Source organism: Leopardus geoffroyi, chromosome D2 (assembly GCF_018350155.1).
Source record: "Leopardus geoffroyi isolate Oge1 chromosome D2, O.geoffroyi_Oge1_pat1.0, whole genome shotgun sequence".
NCBI lineage: Eukaryota > Metazoa > Chordata > Mammalia > Carnivora > Felidae > Leopardus > Leopardus geoffroyi.
Window position 1 is genome coordinate 75,948,916 of NC_059334.1, and position 21,976 is coordinate 75,970,891.

Consider the following 21,976-nt stretch of genomic DNA (forward strand, 5'->3'; position numbering starts at 1 on the left):
GGGTGTGAATTCAGTTTCAACAGGCTAAAGGCGACACGTCAGAGACATTTCTAGGTAGAACCGTACGGTGTGCAGCATGAGGCTGGTAACATGGGTCTGAAGGTAAGGAAAGAAGTCACCTGGAGAAGATGGTAACAGAAGTCACGGATTATGTACAACTGCTCAAGAACAAAAAAGTATGAAAACATGAGCAGGCCCAAGACTGAGAAAGTAAGGAACAGCTCTTCCCGTAAGCCTAACCCCATGGTAGGCAAGACTGCAAATACTTAGTGTACTTTTTCATTATTTACACAAGAAGGCTGGTGTAGGACAGAACCTGAGAAACACCAATACGTAAGGGACAGGGATGGGACAAGAGCCCTCAAAGGAGCAGTCAGCAGGCAGAGGGGGAAAAAAAAGCACGAATCGCTTAAGCAGAAAAAGGGGTAAGGTTATTTAACTTGCTCTGGTGTGTGGGATATCAAAGCCAAGCTCCTGAGATAAAAGTCACTGCACAAACATCTAAGGGAAAATAAAAGACCAATTTATCCAGAAACTAATAATAATATAGCCTAATCGTTATCTATACATTAAAATTTCATTTTTTAGCTAAAAAATAACTTTTTATTTAGATATTGAAATAGTCATTTGAAACGTCCCTGTTTGAAACACTACAGAATAGTGATTAGCATATGCAAGATTACACTTTCCATTTGTAAAACACATCAAGCAGAGTCTATAAAGCATCTAAGCTGGTTTTCTGAATACCAGAATTTTACCTGGCTTGACAAATGGTCTCCAGGGACCAGGCCTTGAGTCCTCGCCCCTTCTGGGAATCCGATCATCATCTGTGTTTCTCCAAGGCCCCCGGTCATCATCTGCACCACGTCTAGAAATTCTGTCATCATCAGCATTCCTCCAAGGTCCTCGATCATCATCCAACCCACGCCTCGGGCCCCGGTCATCATCCATGCCGCGCCTGGGACCCCGATCGTCGTCAGCATTACGCCAGGAAGACCGCTCGTCATCTGCTCCTCCTCGCCGTGGCCCCCGGTCCTCATCCATCCCACGTCTTGGTCCTCTGTCCTCATCAGCTGTTCGCCAGCTTCCTCTGTCCTCATCCAGTCCCCGTCTAGGTGGTCTGTCATCATCCGCATGACGCCAGCTTCCCCTGTCTTCATCGCCAATTCGCCTGGGAGGCCTGTCATCATCTGCACTACGCCAGGAAGGCCGGTCATCATCTGCCCCCCGGCGAGAGAACCGGTCTTCATCAAGGCCACGTCTGGGACCTCTGTCCTCATCCATGCCACGCCGGGGAATGCGATCATCATCTGCTCGGAGAGAAGACTCTCTCTCTTCCTCATCCCCCAGTCGCCTTGGCCGATCATCCTCTCTTCTATGAGGCCTCTCCTCATCCCGCCCCTCTCCACGTCTCCACTCCCTACGGAGCAACAAGCCAAACATCTTTAAGAGTCCATTTTCTTAAGAGCAAATGATCCTTTTGGGAATTATTTCATTCATTTCTAAAAACCACTTCAGCCTAAATTCATTATTCCTAGTCCTGAAAGAATATGTGCTCCTAATAAAAAATAACACAAAATATAAAATCTTACATCAACAAATAAACAAACAGGTAGACAATTAAAGGTATCTACCTGCACTTTACCAGAAGCATCCTGGCATCTATTACTATGAGCTTTCAAAACTTAATTTCTGTATAGCACTTATGACCAGCCATCTTATCATGAGCAGTCATTTCTGAAGGATGGTTCAATCCACTTAAATTTAAAGGAAGGGGCACCTGGGTGGCTTAGTGGGTGATCATGACCGGATTTCAGCTGAGGTCACTATCTCATGGTTGTGAGATTAATCCCTGTGCCAGGCTCTGCGCCATGCATGGGGCCTACTGAAGATTCTCTCCCTCCCTCCTCTCCCTCTCTCCCTGCCTCGCTCTCTCAAAATAATAATCATAATAATCATAAGCAAAAAACTAAAAGGAAAATACGTTCTAGAACTATTCATTCTTACTGTAATCTCAGTATTATTCCATTAGGGAACGAAAACCCTGAAGCATTTATCTCTCAAAATATCTAGAAGTCCGTAATTACAGCACTGTTGAAGTGAACTATAAAAACATTTTGGTAGCAGACATGCATGCAGTTCTTCATAGTTCTCCTTTCCCCACCTCTATCAAATAAACCCAACTGAAAAACTGCTAATGAGGCATTAACAGGACCTCTGTCTAATTGGTACTATTTTCCTTGACTCTACTTACTTCTCTGGCGGGCCTCTTCTCCACTCGGAATCTACTTCGGGTCCTTTTCTCCATGTGCCTTCTGAATCTCTATCTCCCCAGCGAGAGTCCTACATTCACCAAAGTTAATGTGAGGCACTACGTTGGCAACACTTATTACTACAACTACTAGTATTACCAAATGGTTTTGCACTTATATTAACCTTAAGTCCTTAAATAGAAACAAGTTTTAAAATGGTTTGTTTTAACTCAAAGTCAGAGTGGAAGTACAGTGAAACTGGTGTGACTGGCTTTATAAATCAACAAAATACCACCTTGAAAGCAATCTGGCACCCAACCCCTGGAATTATTCAAATATCTGCAGATATCCTTTGATCCTCAAAATTCCCTCCTGAGATTATGTGAAAAAAGCTCGGTGCCCCAAACGTACATTGCACAGGACCTCCTAAAATGGAACAAATGAAATGTCAAATGAGGGAGGTTTCTATTAACAATATTTCCCTCTTCCAAGTACTATGTTGTCATTAAAAATTATGGAAAAGAGTATAGGGAGATAAATATGCTTACAGTGGAAATGTAAATGTGGTACAACCTCTGTCGACAGCAAAGCACACAATTTTAATCCCATACAGCTCTGACACAGTTTGATGGCTCCTACAAACATAACCTAAAGCCACAGTCAGCAATGAAGAATACTCTGGAAAATATAAAACAAGATCTGCGGCAAGGGTGGGAGGAGTAAGGTAAAAATCTAACAAAGCTAACAATTCCAAGTAAGTGGTGTAGAAGAGGATCTTTATTTAAATTTTAAAAAGTGTTTTGGTAATAAAACCTCCAATAACAATTAACATCAGAAACTGAAGGGAAGAAGAGGCAGAGATGGTAAGTCACCTGCCATCACAATGGACTCTGGACTCTTAAGGTGGAGGTTATTCTAAGAGACTTTCCCAAGTGGACACCGTGGGAGAAAAGAGGAGCTCAACTGTCCATAAAACTTAAGGTCACTACAATGCAGGGAATGTCAACACCCAGAAAACCAAGTTTCTCCCACCCTTCATACTCACCCTAGAAAGTAAAATGAGCAAAGAATTCAAGTTATTAGAGGTTTTCACACAACTAGACCCTCAAAGAAGATTTTCAGGGATGGCTATGATAGCCATTAAACAAACAAAAAGAATTCCAAAAGGCAACATGATTACCAAAAATTTTTAACTCAGTTCATATATCAAACAGAACAGGCCCCGCTAATAAACATATAAACTGAAACATTATAAGAAAGGGAAACATTAAAAGAAAACAACAGGGCTCTGAAAGGCAAATAAAGACAAGAGAAAAAACTTTCCCTAGATTAAGGAAATATAATCTTCTCTAAGGTAAATAAATTGCATCCTCTGACTACAAAAGGCACAAGTGCCAAAATGGGTGAATAATAAAGGCTATGTACTTAGGTGACTGGACAAAGTCTCAGGAAAATCTTCATGCTCCTTTTACTCCAACGACAGAATATTCTGAAATTCCCAAGGAATAATACAGAGTATCTACAGAAGTAGTAAGACCAAGACTATTCTCGCAATCTCCTCCCTTCACTGTGTACTGGGATACTGAGCAGTCGTGAAACTTCTGAGAGAGGATTCAAACTGACCAAACCACTACACCACTTTTCAACTTTGAGGGGAGGAAACAAAAAAGAGAAACCTCTTTGGAGATATATACAAAGACAGCCTGGAAAAAAAAATTGAAAAGATATACAAAACAAGACCAAAAAAATGTTATCTGCAAAAGAGAAAAAATGGTAAGTGTAAACATATTTGAAACTAAATCATGTTTACCAATCTTGTTGGAAAACTGTTAAGAAAGTCGTAAATAGATTAACATGTTTTAGTGAGCTGGATGTAAAAATATTCAACTTACTGCAATAGAACAAATAAAAGTAAAGGTATGCTCAGAAATTTTTTGTTCTGAGAAGACAGAGTTCCCAAAATTTACAGACTGTGGAGTTTAGATAAATTTTAAAAAACGGTGATAATCACTAAGAGACTAGAGACAGCAAAAATGTACTGAGAAAAGTTCTTAAATTTGGCTTGAAGAAAGCAGTGGCAGGAACATGGAAGCAAGTAAAAAATATATAATAATTACTACGTTAAATGTAAATAAATTAAAGACTCTAACTGAAAGGGAGGGTAGGGAGGGGGAGGCACAAAACAGAAACAAAAGACTGAAAATGGACAGATTTGCGAAAACTAAAAAAAAAAAAAAGCAATTCAGGAATCCATCATCACAGCCAAGTAAGTCACCTCCCTTTCTTCAGAAGATGAAGCTCCCATAAGTTAACAGAATGTAGCAAATTAAAATAAGTAACAACATTTCTGATTCCATATACACATACAACTTTGTGCCCAATAGAAAAAGAATATGCGTAACACATCATGTTTTAGAACACAAAATTAGGAATCCTATAGGCCACATTCACTAGTAACAAGGAAGTAAAAATAAAAATTAGCAACAGGAGTAACAAAACCAAAAATCTATCCATATACATTTTAAACGGAAATCAAAGAACAGCAGGTCATCCAAGAAAACTGACACAAGGTATGGCACGGAGGAAAGAACGGAGACAGGCAGCAGGCAAGAAATCCTCCAGCTCCTCAAGTCTGAACGTAGAAACAAAGCTGTATCTTGTTTAAGAGGGAGCACTGGCACATCCAAGGGGAAACAAAGAGAATGCAGACAGATGTCAAAGAACCATAAGGCATAAAATGAGCTCAGAAACGGTTAGAGTATAGATGACTAAGAAGAAAATGGTGACAGACAAAGCTACTGGAAAAAGCAGGAAACAAGAAAGGCCTTGACTGCTAAGGCAGGTTTTACCTTTGGTTCTAAGTAATGAGTACCAATCAAAGCAAAGTTTGAAACCCAAGAGCAGGTAAAATGATCAAATATACATCATGAAAAAAATGGCCACAATGTAGAGGAAGGTCTGAAGCTGGGGAGAGACTATAATCAGAGGGAACAGTAAGGAGACCAGTAAAATAATACAGACAAAGGAAGATTCTAAATTAAGCCAGGAACATAGAACAGAAAGGAGAGAGGGGGTAGATTCAAAACTCTTAAGATTAAATGGGTAACGGTGCCACCAATCAGGAGCAGGGATTAGAGACACAAACTAGAGGGGGAATAAGTCAGTTTTGGACGTGAGCACATATTAAAAATATTTAGGGCAGCATTTGAATCACTTGGAAATAGTTAAAATGCAGATTCTGGGGCGCTTGGGTCGCTCAGTCAGTTGAGCGTCTAACTCTTGGTTCTGGCTCAGGTCATGACCTCACAGTTCATGGGTTCAAACCACACATCAGGCTCTGTGCTGTCAGCACAGAGCCCACTTGGGATTTTCTCTCTTTCTCTCTGCTCCTTCCCTGATCGCTTGCTCTCTCAAAATAAACAAACATTAAAAAAATAAATAAAACATGAAGCTCAGACACTGATATGTGCACTGAGGCATGTGGACCATGCAAGACAACCGGGTGATAAGCACGGCACATAAAAACAGAGTAACTTCTACACTCACCTTTCTAGAGAGTGGATCGTCACCAAGTCTTCTCTCTTCCTCTCTACGTCGTTCCCTTTCTTCAATTTCCAGCTCTCTTTGGCGTTTTTTCCTTTCCACTTCTTCTAATTTCTTGACCCGCTCCTGATATTCTCGTAGCTCTTCCTCACGTTTTGCCCGTTCAGCACGCTCTCTCTCTTCACGCTCTAGATAACGGGTTGGGTTATTAAGTGTGCCAAGTCTTTGCCCTAGAACTAGGTCTACTTTGCTGGTATTCAGCAGGCAGCGTAAGGTAGAAGGAAAATTCTTTTTAAAAAATTGTGTGTATTTTACAATGAGCTAAGGGGCAGAAGATATTCAAGAAAACAAGTATGATGCCACTCGACACTTTTGTAACGACAAGATACTCGAATGCCGGGGCGCCTGGATGGCGCAGTCGGTTAAGCGTCCGACTTCAGCCAGGTCACGATCTTGCAGTCCGTGAGTTCGAGCCCCGCGTCGGGCTCTGGGCTGATGGCTCAGAGCCTGGAGCCTGTTTCCGATTCTGTGTCTCCCTCTCTCTCTGCCCCTTCCCCGTTCATGCTCTGTCTCTCTCTGTCCCAAAAATAAATAAACGTTGAAAAAAAAAATTTTTTTTTAAAAAAAAAGATACTCGAATGCCTCCCCAACTCCTGAGCATCTTGGGATTCCAGAGAAAGGACCATCTGACAGACTCCATGTGGTATGTGCTCCTTAATACATGTCAGTGCTACATAAACTTGAGTGATAAAAATTAAAAATTAAAGAATGGTATTAATTAATTAAAAAAAAAAACAAAAGATGTGGAATAAGCTAGAAGAGGACAGAACATCCTCACCTAAAACAAACTTCAGACAACTAAAAGTTAGCTTAAGTTAGCTGCAATTAAGAAGCCACTGATCCTGGTTCCTCATTCCTGTATTTTCTAAGTAAGATTACTGTAAGGCGGACTATCAACCTTGCCTCACACATCCTCCAACCTTGGTCTAGCGATACCTTTCAGCATCTGTTCTTCCGCCCTCCTCTGCTCCTCCTCTTCTTTTTCTCTATGGTAGGTTATTCTGCGTTCTTCTTTACGCTGCCTTTTGCGCTCTTCCAACCGATTGTGCCTTTCTTCTGCTAATCTCTCCTCAAATTGTTTAAGTTTTTCCTATTAATAGAATGGACAATAAAAATCAAATCTTTTGAAGCCCTACAAACCAGCTAAATTTGAAGTTTACAAAAGCACAGCAAGTTTCTTGAAACCCTATGTACACACATTTCCCAATGACCGGTTTTTGTGACGTGTTGTGGCCAGTTATTTTTTCCTACACCCAGTGGGTTTGTTTTTATACAAACCAAATCAAATAATTAAATTAGAATTTAAGAGCAGGACACTTTGATCTATCATTTCCTTTCTAAATCCAACAGTAAACAAAACTTACATCCAAAGCAAATATAATGCAGTCCACTTGCACCTTCAGAAAATTTGTTTATAGTGATGGCTGACTGCTTAATAACCTACAAAATATTTCCAAGAACGTTTCTATTAAAATGTTATTTAAATGATTATTACAAAACGTTGGCTCAGGACACAACGTACCACTGCATTAAAGAAGAACCTTAAGGCAAAACAAAAAAGCTCATGAATAAATGTTTCCCTGAAACCAGTAACTTCACCTCATAAACAGACTGTCGTGCGGCCTTGAGTCGCATTACAAATAAATCTCTGTCTTCAAGCATTCGTGACATTCGATTCTTATGTTCGAGAGCCTTTTCACGTTCTAGTTGCATAGTAGTAATCTGCAAATACATAACATGAAGTTAAATTTCAAAGCATTTACTTTCTGATTAGTAATTTACTCTCAATTCCTGACAGATATTCTCAAAGAATGACAAGCAGGGGCGCCTGGGTGGCGCAGTCGGTTAAGCGCCCGACTTCAGCCAGGTCACGATCTCGCGGTCCGTGAGTTCGAGCCCCGCGTCAGGCTCTGGGCTGATGGCTCAGAGCCTGGAGCCTGTTTCCGATTCTGTGTCTCCCTCTCTCGCTGCCCCTCCCCCGTTCATGCTCTGTCTCTCTCTGTCCCAAAAATGAATAAACGTTGAAGAAAAAAAAAAAAAAAAAAGAATGACAAGCAGATCTTCTGCCCCTTCTATCTTGCTATAAAAATGGAAGGGTTACTATATCCATGCCCATGTGTCCCTAGGCAGAAATCAGGGACAGGAGACGGGTAAAAGAGTCCTGAGGCATCTGTAAGAAATTCTTATTTAGGCCCATGGTACTGAAAATTTTTATAAAGGAAAAACTAGAATGTATACAATAAAACAAAAAGTAAACACCTCATGGTAATAAGCACTACGATCTAATTATGAAAGATATTTTCTCCCTTAAAGAAAACTGTGGAGGTTCAGGCAGAGTGCACTAATGATTTAAGAAGACTTTTCTCTCTGTATTCCAAAGGGAAATGGAAGGCTTCAGGGCAGAGACTACAACAAATCATCTCAAATATTTTATCTGGTCTGCACTGTTTTCTCTAATTTTACACATTATCACAAAAATTCGAACTTCTGAAAGAATGGGAGGAACTGGCAAACGAACCACAGAATGGCAACACTCCCAGTGGAACCAAGAGGCTGCACTGTCCACACTGCAAGTCCCCACAGGTTTGTTGTCTGTCTGTATTTACTTTTTTTTTAAAACTAGAACAGGGCCACTAGTTTTTAATCACAATTTAATCACGAGCATTTGAAAGCCTTGCTCTTGTACCATTAGATAAATACAGAAGGGACAGTCTAGTCCCAAAAGGCCATGTACTGTATGATTCCATTTATATAAAATATCTAAACAATAAGCAAATCTACAGACAGACAGGGCACTGGTGGTTGCATAAGGCCAAAGTGGTGTGGAGAAAATGGGGAGGGACTGCTAATAGGCGTGGAGTTTCTTTTGGGGTAAAGTTTAATGGCTGTGCAATTCTGTAAATGTACTAAAACCCATCAATTACACAGTTTAAACGGGTGAATTGTGTGGCATGTGAGTTATATCCTCATAAAGCTCTTTTTTAAGTGAACTTTTCACCTGTCTTTTGCGTTACTACAAGTTTCATTTTTTAACCTCTGTTGTAAAAACATCTATCTGCCCACCAGTCTGTCTGTATTCAGCCATTAAAGTGCCACCATTCCTCGCAAAAGAGCACAGAATGATCAGTTCTGAAACCGTGGCCCCATTACTGGCAGAGGATTTAATTACAGCTTACAGTCTAAAAGTGTTACAGTCCAATGTAAATCTTACTCTTTCTTCTTCTTGCTGTTCCCACAGATCCATGTCTTTAATCCTCTGTTCTTCATATGCGCTCTTTATCAAAGGGATTTCCTCCAAGCGTTTAGCTCGTTCGAAATAATCAATCTGAATGACGTGAAAACAAAAGTACTTAAGAAAGAAATTTCTGTTAACCTGACATGTTGTAAGTTTACCAACCAGTCCTCTCATTCACCTTCTTTTCTTGATTCTTCAGGCGTTCCTGAAGTTCCTTCTTTTCTTTCTCCAGTTGTTCAACCTGTTTAGCCATGATAAAATCCGGATCCAATTCTTCCAGATCCTGTAAGGTATTACAAACGCACAATCACTAATAAGAATATAGAAGAAAGGCGTATGGAGCAATGTTTTCTAAAATCAAAACCTAAATTACTTTTTATACAATGAGTAAGTGTTACCAGCGGGTAAAGTTAGGCAACGTAAGAATGTTTTACAATAGCCATATTTCCACTTCTGTGTAGGGAAAAACAACATAATCTTAACATCTACTTCTCATTCCGCCCACCTGCACGTACCCAACTCTGTTTTAACAATGGCTAAAAACTGCACAGAGCCATTTAAAACAAATGCTTACTTCACAGATTATAGATTACTTCACAGATTATAATGAATCAGCTGTACCCAAACGAGTGAAAATAACCAGATTACTCAAAGTAAATCACTAATTGGTAAAGAACTGTGCTTCTGAAATGTGGATCAAAGACCGTAACAAGTAGTGAGCTACGTACTTCAATATCAATGTCTTTGAACGCTTTGGCACCCAGTTCCGTTTTCTTGATCTGCTCCAAACGCTCACGGACAGTTTTCTTTTTGATTTGTTCATGTTCCTGTAAGATGCGCTCCTTCTCTCTCTCCTTTGCCTCCTGTCGCAGCCTCTCTTCTTCAGCTTTCCTTACTTTCTGAAGTTCAGCTTCCCTCTGCTCCAATTCTTCCTTCTCGCGCTGAATATTGAGACTCTCAAGGCGCTCTTTCCTTTCCTCAATTGTCTGACGGCGAGCCAGGATACGCTGATGCTCTTTTCGGGAATTTTTAAGGTATGCAGTAACAGCCAACTGATGCTGTTCTTCTTTCTCTTGCTTCAAAAATAAATGGATTAAAAAAATTATCACATGACACACCAGGGTATTAGGCATCCAAAAAATTACTGAATAACCCTGACCTATTACCCTTACGTAGATCTGCATTTAACAACAAGAAATGATGTTATTCAAGCTACTAGCTCCCAGCACCAAATACTATGACCTATACAAAGTCTTTCATAGCAGCGACATAGCTGAAGAACCTTTATTTGCTAGGTCCATTGTTCTCTGCACCAAATCTACTTTATAGCATGTAAGCCAAGGGGAAAGGCTAACAAAACTAACAAGGAAAGAAGTTAAGCAGGAAGGAAAAATCCCACAGAGGGGGTGAAGAGGGGATATCATCTTATATGTGATAGGTACAATACCAAAACTAAGAAATACAACTGAATAGGAAATATATAATAAAGTCTTTTTCTCAGACATCATCCCAAACAAACCTTTTTGTGCAAGACATAGCATAAGGGCCCCTGAAAGATTCTGTAGTTCATTTCTCCCCAAGATGCATACCAAAATATGAGCTGGCTTAATGACTTCAAGTGCCTTTGCAAGTACTGAAGACATCGCTGTCAACTGATTTCTGATCTGTTCTGAAGGCATGCTTTGCAAATGAGGACCAATTGGAGCATCTTCTCGAGTAGCGTAATTCAAATCAGATCCAAAACTAAGGGTCCGAGAAGTGTGGTCAATACGAACCTTTGAAAATTAAACGACCTCATCAATAGTTACATCTATATACAAATACGAAATCATTCTACAGACAGGTCCCTTATATTTTCTTAAATGTCTATTTTTGAGTGAGAGGAAAAGAGAGAGAGCGTGTGTGCACACGAGACAGAGCACGGGGGAGGAGCAGAGAGAGAGGGAGACACAGAACCCAAAGCAGGCTCCAGGCTCTGAGCCGTCAGCACAGAGCCCAACGCAGGGCTTGAACTCGTGAACTCCAACAGCATGACCTGAGCCGAGTCAGACGCCCTGTTGTCTGAGGCGCCCAGGCACCCCACAAATAAGTAACTTTTGATAACAAATTTCAAATGAATATGAGAAAACATTAAGAATGTTAAATACAAAAGCTAGAATACCCATTCAGTACAACTTTAAAATGGTGCCACTGAACCAAAAACTGCGAGAAACAAAGGATAGGTGTTTTTTAGTCCTTAAAGGCCTTCTACCTTGGTGTCCCTTCCAGCACATACCTGCAGATCACAGTGCCTGGCAGCATCTACTATAGCCCGTTCCAGTTGGAAAGCATCAACAAAAGGAACCAGAGAAGTCAAACGAGAAAACTCAATGCTCTGATAAATCTGTGCCACCTGCATAAAGAACACAAGGTTAGCAGTAATAGCTATAATTTATTCAGCATTTTTATGTGCAGTCTTACACAACTATGAGTAGAACCTATGTCCATTTCCCAGAGAAGTTGAAGCTCAAAGTTAACTGTTAACACTACACTGCTAGAGCTGGAATCACAATTCAAAGCTATCAACCCCAAAAGCTATGCTCTGAACCATCACATTATACCATTCCTCAAAAGCATAATCCTTTCAAATCCTAGTTTCATCAAACAAAAAGCCCTGAATGGCCATATATTTGTAGAGATCTGCTACTTACCTAATTCATCTGAACACTTTTAATAAAATTATTTGTCTGAAGGAGACTGGCAGCATTACTATTTAGTTATACTGCTAATTAGCCTTCAACTATTTGTATAGCACATAAGAAATAACACTGCTCACATATATAAAAGAAAGCAGGTCAATGAAATGTGCATAAATACTGAAGTGAAAATATAGTAAAAGCCCCCTCCCAATGAAACAAATGGAAGACAAAACAGGAACATTTAAGCCATATTATAAACCCTAATATTCAAACTTACATAAGTCAGCCTAAAGTATGTTAAAAGACTAACAATAAATAGCATTAGTAAGAGAAAAGGCTTCCCCACTCACCACAGGTAGGATTCACTAACTGAATCTCTTGAAGAGCTATTAAAGCTTTAAATGTGTAAACTCTGTGACTAATTCCACTTCTGATATTACACAAAGTCACAGAAGTACGTAAAGACACATGTATGGAAATGTTCACTGCTATAACATTTTCTAATAGCAGAAAAACCCCTAGAAATACGGATTTCCATCGGTAGAGTCTGAATAAATCACAGTACCATTTAGACAATTTAAAACTATGTAGGTGTTGAATTAGATTTACACCACTGAGGAGAAATGTACATCGTGTTCAACGATAAAGGAGAAAAAAAACTACAAATTATACGTAAAATATTGTTTTTCAAATCAAATAAATTAAGACTAATTTTGGCAAGGACAGAATTTGGTGAGGAGTTCAAATCCTAGGCCATTCCTCAATTTTTTAGTGTTGTGATAAAAACAATCAAGGGGAGAAATTCCAGTTCTAAATAAAACATTTATTTAAAAATGTTTACCTGCTGCAGAAGACGAAGTATGGTGTTGTTTTGCAGCTGTGGGACATACTGTTGCAACTCTGGTTCCTTTTCAGGTTGTTCCCTAACCCAATTTAGAACCTGTAAAGTCCATTACATTGAAAACAGATCATACTTTCTAGTAACAGTAAAACATTTGTGAAGCTTTTTTTCACTTTTTTTTTTAACATACAGAAACATCACAGTGCAGGGAAATACAAATGTAATACAAAACTATGTTGATGCTTGTCTGAAGGTGACTGACAGCAATGACTAAATTAGCCATGCTGCTAATTTACCTCCAAAGGCTTATTTATTTAGCACATCAGAAATATCTTTTCCCTTAACATAAAGAAAAAAAGACAATGAAATGTGCACTGAATTTAAACACAGAGGACAATACTTCTCTCTCCTCAGTATAAATACAACCTGAAAAAAGGCCAACTAGCAAAGGTCATATAACCAAAACTAGAACACTAAGCCTTACCTTTGTGACTCTCTCGCAGAGTTTTAGCGGGTTAAATTCTACTTCCAGCCAATTGTAAAGGTCTTTCACTTCGGGAACAACATACTGCAATACATTGAATCTGACCTACAATGAACAAAAGGTTTAACTGCTGAAGGAAATTTTCCAACTAAATTCCCAACTGAATTGAATACAAAGAAGAAAAATACAGGATTGGAGATCTAGAAAGTGTCTGAAAGACCAGCCTCAATCCTCTTTAAGTTTACCAGAGGACTCTAAAAGAAAACTACACTTGGGTCTCTTACCCCAAATTATGTATCTATCTACAGTGAAAAGTCTCCCAAGAGCTTAATAAGGATATAAAAACTCTAAACCAACAAAATATTTACAAAGACAACTAGTGTGGCCAACCTAATTACCAGCAATAAGAAAAATCCCACAGTTCACAAATTACTGTAGCACACAAATATTACCATGCCAACACTATTCATAAAAGCCCCTATTAGAAAAAACTCAGGACAAACAGGGATAGGTTCTTATACAGAAACGATCAAAGAAAAAAAAGCTACACACATGTGAATAAATCTCACGAGAATTTAACATACTGCATTTATGTGAACCTCAAATCTCATATAAAGTACACAGGCAAATTTATGTGTGGTGTCACATATCAGGGCAAGTGGCTATTTTGGGGGGCATGGGGAGTGAGGACTATAAACCACCTGATGAGAATGTACCCAATTACATTTATGATTTACACTTTTATATGTAAAACTCAACTAAGGGTGCCACCTGAATAACTTTTCTTAAAAAGGGAGACAAAAAATGGCCAAACTTTATAAACCTCAAAACTGCCCATAATTAAATCATACCTTACCTAAACTATAAACTAGAATATATAATGCACACGGACCTTTACCCTTTACACGTGGGGAACTGCAAACCCAAAGACAGCAGACTAACTGCAGAGACATAGCAAGACTTGCAAGCACAGGATTGCAGGATTGTGTGTGTAGCCACAAGACTGGTCACAAGACTGAGGCAAATGCAGCAGATCCTATCCGCACACATGAGCACTCTAGTCTACCTCCTATCCAAAATGGGTGCACGACTGATTTCCACATTTCTGGAATACCTCCCTCACAAGTGCCTTTATTGAAATTAAGTGTGGTGTGGTATAAGCATTCAAATAAAATTCTCCCTGCTGTAATTGTATTCCTATCAAATTATTCTAGATTCTCCATTTAGCACCCTTTTCCCCAAAGAGGAGATATGCTACAACAGGCTACTGTAATCTGTTAAAATATTTCTAAGATTTATAATTGGCTTTCTGATCTAAGAATGAGTTGCTTATGAACTCTGGTTAATCTGAATATGTTCCTGAGATAAGAGAATCATTCTCGGGGTGCCTGGCTCAGTCGGTAAAGCATCTGACTTCGGCGCAGGCCACGATCTCGCGATTCGTGGGTTCGAGGCCCACGTCCGGCTCTGTGCTGACAACTCAAGGGCCTGAACCCTGCTTCATATTCTGTGGCTCCTTCTCTCTCTGCCCCTCCCCGGCTCGTGCTCTGCCTCTCTCTCAAAAATAAGTAAACATTAAAAAATAAATTTAGAAAAATCATTCTCTTGTTGTTTACAAATTCAGTTATAGGAGCTCAAAGCTCAGGTCTCAATCTTGAATGTATGGTGAACTCATAAAGACTTATATAAATGCCCACTGACAGCCAGCTAATCTACTGACCTGATACCAACCTATACCGTTCTCATAACCTTTTATACCTGTCTATGGGCACAATAAGGTCCTGGCTGCTGGCCGAAAGCTCTCCAACAATGATAAACAAACCAGTGTAAGACACCAACTTTAACATCAAGGTGTGTGTTAGGTATGTAGATATAAGTTCAAGAGATACGGACTCTCTTTCCGGTTTAAACACTTGTTCAGTATTTTAAAATAAAAAAAAATTTTTTTACACTACTTGCTAGTAAGATCTCTTCCCAAAGAAAATGCTATCATTTTATTCACTTAATTCTAAGTCAGTCCCACAAAAACTCGTCAAAACACAAAGCTGACCTGTGGCCAGTGGCAACAAAATAAAACATGGAGGCATACAGAGACAGAGAAGTGCTGTTTTGCAGATTAAGTTCTTGTTAAAAGCTTACAACAGGCACCAGGGTGGCTTAATCAGTTACACATCTGACTCCTAGCTCAGGTCACAATCTCCGGTTTGCGAAATCGAGCCCCACGTCGGGCTCCACAATGCTTTGGGACTCTCTCTCTCCCCACCCCTCCCCCTGCTTACACACACAGTTCTCACTCTCTCTCTCAAGCAAACAAATAAAAATAAAAACTGACAACAAAGGGAATCTGCCTTCCTACTGTTACAGAAAAGTGTTCCAAGGGAAAAGTGTTGCTACATAGAAAACTGATTAGTTCTTACTTAACAGGTTCTGCCAGAAAAGCAAAGCCTCTTCTCTAGCAACTGTCCCTCTTATTTCTCTTGTTCCAAAGTAATTTACTGGGCTATTATATTACAGTAACTACTAAGTCTGACTATTGTGAGTCAGACTCTCTAAAACCTAAAGTTGTAAATCTTAATTGCCTGGCATGTAATACACACGTGCAAGGGGCGCCTGGGTGGCTCAGTCAGTTAAGCAGCAGACTCTTGGTTTGGGCTCAGGTCCCAGTCTTGTGATTCGTGAGATTGAGTCCCGAAATTGGGATTCTCTCTCTCCCTCTCTGCCCCTCCCCCGTGGAGCACATTCTTTCCCTCTCTCTCTCAAAATAAATAAACATTAAGAAAATAATACACACTCACATGCTAATTTCCAGTGAATGCAAAAGTCCATCAACATAAACATTGTAAAGATACACCAACCTTAGGCTCCATATTCTGAAATTGATTGGTGTAGGTACTGGGTACAACCTAGAAATCTACATTTCTTTAAGTTTTATTTAAGTAATCTCTAACGTGTTGCTCGAACTTACAGCCCCAAGATCAAGAGTCACATGCTCTTCTCAGAAGACTGAGTCAGCCAGGCACCCCTAGAAATCTGCATTTTATTTATTTATTTTTTTTAATTTTTTTTTTTTTTTTTTTTTTAGAAATCTGCATTTTAAAAAGTACTTCATGGGGTGCCTTTGTGACTCAGTCAATTAAGCTTCCAACTCTTGAGTTTCGCCACAGGTCATGATCTCATGGTCATGGGATCGAGGCTTGCATTGAGCTCCGCACAGCCTACTTGGGATTCTTTCTCTCTCTACCCCTCCCCAGCTCATGGTCTCCTGACTGTGCTCTCTCTCTCTCAAAATAAACAAACATTAAAAGAGAAAGAAAAATTGGAAATATTCCCATTGTCCAGAATCAGGCCTAATCAACTTCACATTCATTCCTATACTCATCACCCCATTTCTACCATCTGTCAGCTTGGTTAGTTTTCCTGCAGCCCTCTGAAGTAAGCCATGAACCTTACCCATCATTACCTTTTCTCTTACTGAGTGGTCCACATTATTCCTCAGAGGTAGTCCAACTCTCATCTACTACATCAAATGTAACTTCAGTCCACCCCCTACCGAGGAATCACCTTAAAGGAACACTGTGCTGACTTACACCGGCAGTTCTCAAACCAGTCCATTCATCAGAACCACCTGGCACGAATTGTAAACCCTGACCATAAATTTCCTATTCTGAGCTGTAAGAATGCTCGAACTTATACCAACCATATCGTTAATAAGGCCAATTCGTGTTGGTGGGGCTTGAAGACCTAGCAGCGTTGCAAGGCGACGTTGTTTTTCGACTATAATGCCATCCATATCCAGAAGTCGAGCAATATCAGTACGCTCAGGGGTAATAGGGATGGAAAGAGTGGCCAAAAGGACTCTAGTAGACATTCTGGAGAACAAAATCACAAATCTGTTACATTCATAAATGTTACCTGACATAAAGAAAGACACTTCTCTTTAATCATTTCGTAAGATATGCCAGTGACAGAATATGTACACCACCTTTGGTGGACTATATTCATACATATTATTCATCAAAACAGGAAATTAAGAGAAATGGGCCATACTAAAATGAGTACTTGGGAGAATCAGAACTTCATGTACCCACTTACTACTGTCAATATTTTCCAGCTATAGAAAAAGACTGGGAGATTAGAATGTAGAATAGATACTTTTGTAAATCCCATGCTTCCTTAGAAAAACAAGGCAACTTTAAAAGCTAAGAAAAATGACACTAAGAAAGGGGTGGAAATTTACAAAGAATGTCAGTGAACACAACAGAGGTGTTGGGAGGACGCGTGGTGGAGAGAAATCTTAACTTCCTTAAAACACAAGAGGCAAGTCAGGTTGAATTCAGATCACCGTATTACATTAAGGATAGTGGGCTCTGGAGCTAAAGGGTGAAGGGTTAGAATCGCAGCCTCACCATTTCCAAGACTGAAACCTAAGGCAATTTTTTGAGTCATGAGGCTATTGTAAAGATTAAACAAAATAATGTACATAGAGCTACATAGCCTAATACTTACTATTATTATATTATTATAATAGTATTATACTTACTAATATTGTAGCCTAATACTTACTATTATTATATTATTATAATAGTATTATACTTACTGTTATTATATTATTATAATAGTATTATAATATACTATTACAGCAGTTTCTAAAGGGATGGTACTGGGGCGCCTGGGTGGCTCAGTCGGTTAAGCAGCCGACTTCGGCTCAGGTCATGATTTCACGGTTCACGGGTTCGAACCCTGCAAGGGCTCTGTGCTGACAGCGCTGAGCCTGGAACCTGCTTCAGATTCTGTGTCTCCCTGTCTCTCTGCCCCTCCCCTGTTCATACTCTGTCTCTGTCTCTCAAAAATAAATAAATGTAAAAAAAAAAAACAAAAACAAAAACTAAATAAATAAATAAAATAAAGGGATGGTACATAGGTACCTTAAAGGAAACCAAGTTTTGTTTTGTTTTGTTTTTTTTTTAAAATCTCAAACAGACACGGATTACATGAAGGACAATGAGTGAACACTGTCCTCAAGACTTTCAAAGAAAATATACTAGAAAAATTAATTTACTTGGTTCCGTGTATTGCTGTAAAGGTAAAAGAAAAACAATTTGGCATACATAAAGAATTATGGAGGCCAAAATAACATGGTCTGCCAATAAGAGAAAAGAGTGGTGTGTGAGCTGCCGGAGTCCAACCAAAACACGTTAAAAATATATATATATTTGACTGGAAGAAAATAGGTTACATGTGATGCTAAAGGAAAAAAGTGGTCTTTAGATTGCTGCGTCATAGACCCTTTTTCTATGTTCAAACACACACTCAGTTAATGTCTTATAATCAGGCATGATGGCAGCATTTATTTTTTTAATTCTCTTATTTGTTCTAAAACTAGATTCTAAATACCACTTATGGATAGAAAGCTCATACCATAACACTGTCTTCCCTAATATTCAATTTTCTCCGTCAGGTTTTTGCTACTACCAAAGAACAACAATGTCCAGAGACATTTCTGATAGAAGGGAAAGAACTGCTACTGGCATCTGGTAAACTAGGGATGCTCCAAAACATCCTTCGTGCATAGTCCCCTAGAACAGAAAATGATCCAGCCCCAAATGTCAACAGTGTAGAAGTTGAGAAACCCTAACCTGGAACCATGCCATTTAGTAGGAGATATTTGTTTCATACTTTCAATATTATCTGACTTCAACATTCTTACCTTTGCATCTCTTCCTGTGTAAGATTCTTTCTCATTTCTCTGGATAGATGGTAAAGACGATGGAGTGTAGATGCATGAAAAAGAGCATTTCCAGATTTCCAAAACACAGTCGAGACTTTGTTATAGTAATTTGCCATCAACTGAGGTTTAGGTGGTTTTTTAGACAAGGTAAATAGTCCATGAATATCTTCCACAGCTTTGAACGCTTCCTAAAATTAGGAGTATAAATAACAGTCACTGCATTCTAAACGAACAAAAAATCTAATCCAAATCTCTTTATGAAACCTAAAACACAAAACACTGAAGAATAAAAGTGGGAAGTAAAATCCCTTTATGTGTGGTTCCTTTTATTCATCTATAATCTAGTATCTGATGTATCTCACAAAACTGCCATGATCACAAACATACTAAATCCTTAAACTTCTTAAAATTAGACAGAACAGGTTGGAACTGGCACAGGTTTGAACATGTGCCAGCTGACGTATAGAACACAGTGTTTTGCTTTCTGTCTCTTTCACAGTAGTAGCAGGGGTGTATTTTGAGAAAGTGCCAAATATCTATACAAACATCTATCTGCCCCATAGAGAATTTTGTAGAATTCAATTTTATTTAGTCTTTCTGCCAACCAGCCCCAGCCTAAAGCTTGACACAGTAACCAGGTTAGCTATTCTACGACTATCTTGACAACTTTGCCAACTATGCTTTAATTTGCAAAGGTTACTTTTAAATCCCATTGACTGTCCTAAAAATGTTTCAAAGTACCCTTGCAAACATGGTTTTATATGCTTACAAATTTTTCCGTAATAGGTCGTTTTAATGATTAAATCTGATCCTTTTGACAGAAAACAGATCAGCGGATCTTAAGGATCAGGGAAGGGTTGGGTGCAAAGGGGCATGAGGCAGCTTTGAGGAAATGTTTTACATCTTGATTATGGTGGTTACTGCATTTGTCAGACTTCAGGGCGAGTTTTGCTGGATGTAACTTACACATCAATAAATGGGACTTTAAAATTCTTTTTTAAAAGTGATTATCATACCACTTGGGATATACAGAAAAAATATCTAGAAGAACATTAAAACAAAACATAGAGGTTATTTCTGAGTGATAACATGTGAGTATTACTTCCTTCTTTCTACTTATCTATCCATTTGTTCTATAAGGAGTACGTCTACCCTCTATAGAACCTCTTTTTCCTATTTCATCAGGTAGTATTTTAAGGGTGTCCCTACAGAAATGGAAAATATTTTAGAGAGCAGGAAATCACATTTTCACTTGGTTCAAAAAACTACCACTCTTTCTTTGCAATTTCAATTAGATTTTATATTTTGGTCAAACATGTAGAAGTCTCAAGTTGTGACTACAAAATCACGTGAAAATGTCTTTGCACAATTCTTAGTATAAAAAGCTCAAGTAGTGGGCAAGACTCCCAGCACCACACTGAGATCTCCCATGTAGGATATTCCCCATGCATGTTTACTAAGTCAAAGCAGCACCAAGAAATCTGAGAGACGATCCAGTGCGCTTCTCCAATTCTCTACAGCAAAGGACAAGTTTTGTTTTGTTTCATTTCGTTTTTAATTTCCAATCTTTTGCCACCAATACTTTTATAAAATACAGTAAAATTATTACAAAAATTAATTGAAAAACAAGCTCAGTTTTTCTAAACAGAGTAAAACACACACACACCATCACCATGAAATCGCTATCCTTCCCCCCCAAAAAACCCTTCGTAAATGCATATTCTCCTCTCTAATTACTTCAATCTGGTAGTTCACAGACTGGCACCAGGCAATGAACCACACTTGGAGCAGCACTGAGGATGAACTGTTTTATATGGAAAGTCACTGGGCCCAAAAGAGCACACATTTGGCCCCCATTTCACAGCAGGCAACTAGAACCACGATATTCTGAGATTGCTTGTTCAGAACTCTTGGTTATGCATCAGATGATCTTAAATTTTTCAATTAATGATTAAAATTAACCAGTAAGTATCAAGAGAAAGATACTCATTAAAGAAAATAATAATAATAATATGGGCTACTGTTACTACAAAAGACAGATAGTAGTTCACAACATACCTGCCACAATTCCATGCTGATAGCACTGTCCAATTGAACAAGTCTGGTCTCCAAATGCATGGACTGGCTTTCTGGATTATTAAGATTGATTGCTGTACTTTGGTTATGGTGGCGTTGAATCTGTGACAAGTGCATTCTCAAATTGTCACAAAGCTTACGGAATTCAGCCTTACGGGTGTATTGGAGGCAGAATTTGAAAGCTATAGACACAATTATAAAATATATTAAGTACTTTCCACCATCAACAAGTATGTGAATAAGTTTTATTTCAAATACTGAAATCAGTTATTTTAACAAGATTTACACAAACTTATAATCAGTCTTCAGAAATGATCAAGGTCATTAGTCACTTGTGTCCTGACCATCTACTGGACATAGTCCTGGCCTAGGACTAAAATTTGTTTCTGGGATTCTGGGAGAGTTTACAAATGGGAAGCTATTCAATTGAAGTGTAGGAGGGACTCACCTTTCAAACACCTACCACTTCAAATCCTAAAAGAACAAAAAATTCTAGCCTGGAATACAAAGAGCCTTCTTATCTAACAAAATTTGGGCTTATGATAACCTGATTTCAACTGTGTACATAGATGTATACCTTAACTACTTGCTCTGTCATTAAAATAATTTTCTACTGTCATATATGCAATATAACAATTTTTTCAGAATTCCTTTGCCCTAAAAAAAAAAAAAGAGAGAGAGAGCATTTCTATTTTAATAGGCCCAAAATGAAGGGATGCAGTTTAACTTCAAGTTAACATTTATGTATCAGTAGTTAGCAAAAAGCCCAAGTTTACTTGTCTTAAATGAAAATTCACACATGCTACGTAAATAAAACAGAAGTTGTAATACTCATAGTAAAATATTTTTATAAGCATTTATTTATGAAGTAATCTCCACACCCAATATGGGGCTCCAACTTACAACCCTGAGATCAAGAGTCATATACTCTACCAATGGAACCAGTCAGGTGCCCCTACAGTATTTTTTTTTGGTAAAATATTCCTTAAAGTCACTTACGACTTGATAAAACAAATGCCAATCATCCCCATAGTGAGAAGAATGGCAACATAAGGTTGTACTGAGGCCAAAATAAGAAA

At 38.8% G+C, this 21,976-nt stretch overlaps 1 protein-coding gene and 2 non-coding genes across 3 annotated transcripts in view; all 3 read right to left on the minus strand.

Annotated features, from left to right (window-relative positions):
• The window catches only part of EIF3A (eukaryotic translation initiation factor 3 subunit A), a 36,402-nt gene that overhangs the window by 5,621 nt on the left and 8,805 nt on the right, over nt 1-21,976 (minus strand). Inside the window, exons 5-19 of the mRNA XM_045439105.1 lie at nt 20,880-21,079; nt 18,801-19,009; nt 16,791-16,962; nt 13,094-13,198; nt 12,610-12,708; nt 11,366-11,482; nt 10,680-10,865; nt 9,819-10,166; nt 9,269-9,373; nt 9,067-9,180; nt 7,455-7,577; nt 6,792-6,945; nt 5,799-5,983; nt 2,255-2,343; nt 759-1,420 (exon numbers count right to left, since the gene is read on the minus strand). Of these exons, the coding sequence (XP_045295061.1) occupies nt 759-1,420; nt 2,255-2,343; nt 5,799-5,983; nt 6,792-6,945; nt 7,455-7,577; nt 9,067-9,180; nt 9,269-9,373; nt 9,819-10,166; nt 10,680-10,865; nt 11,366-11,482; nt 12,610-12,708; nt 13,094-13,198; nt 16,791-16,962; nt 18,801-19,009; nt 20,880-21,079 (2,868 nt within the window). The remainder of the gene's footprint in view (nt 1-758; nt 1,421-2,254; nt 2,344-5,798; nt 5,984-6,791; nt 6,946-7,454; nt 7,578-9,066; nt 9,181-9,268; nt 9,374-9,818; nt 10,167-10,679; nt 10,866-11,365; nt 11,483-12,609; nt 12,709-13,093; nt 13,199-16,790; nt 16,963-18,800; nt 19,010-20,879; nt 21,080-21,976) is intronic.
• LOC123577604 lies at nt 11,811-11,940 on the minus strand. The gene has a single exon (XR_006701956.1). It is a non-coding gene; the product is annotated as a small nucleolar RNA SNORA19 (small nucleolar RNA).
• LOC123577605 lies at nt 12,851-12,984 on the minus strand. The gene has a single exon (XR_006701957.1). It is a non-coding gene; the product is annotated as a small nucleolar RNA SNORA19 (small nucleolar RNA).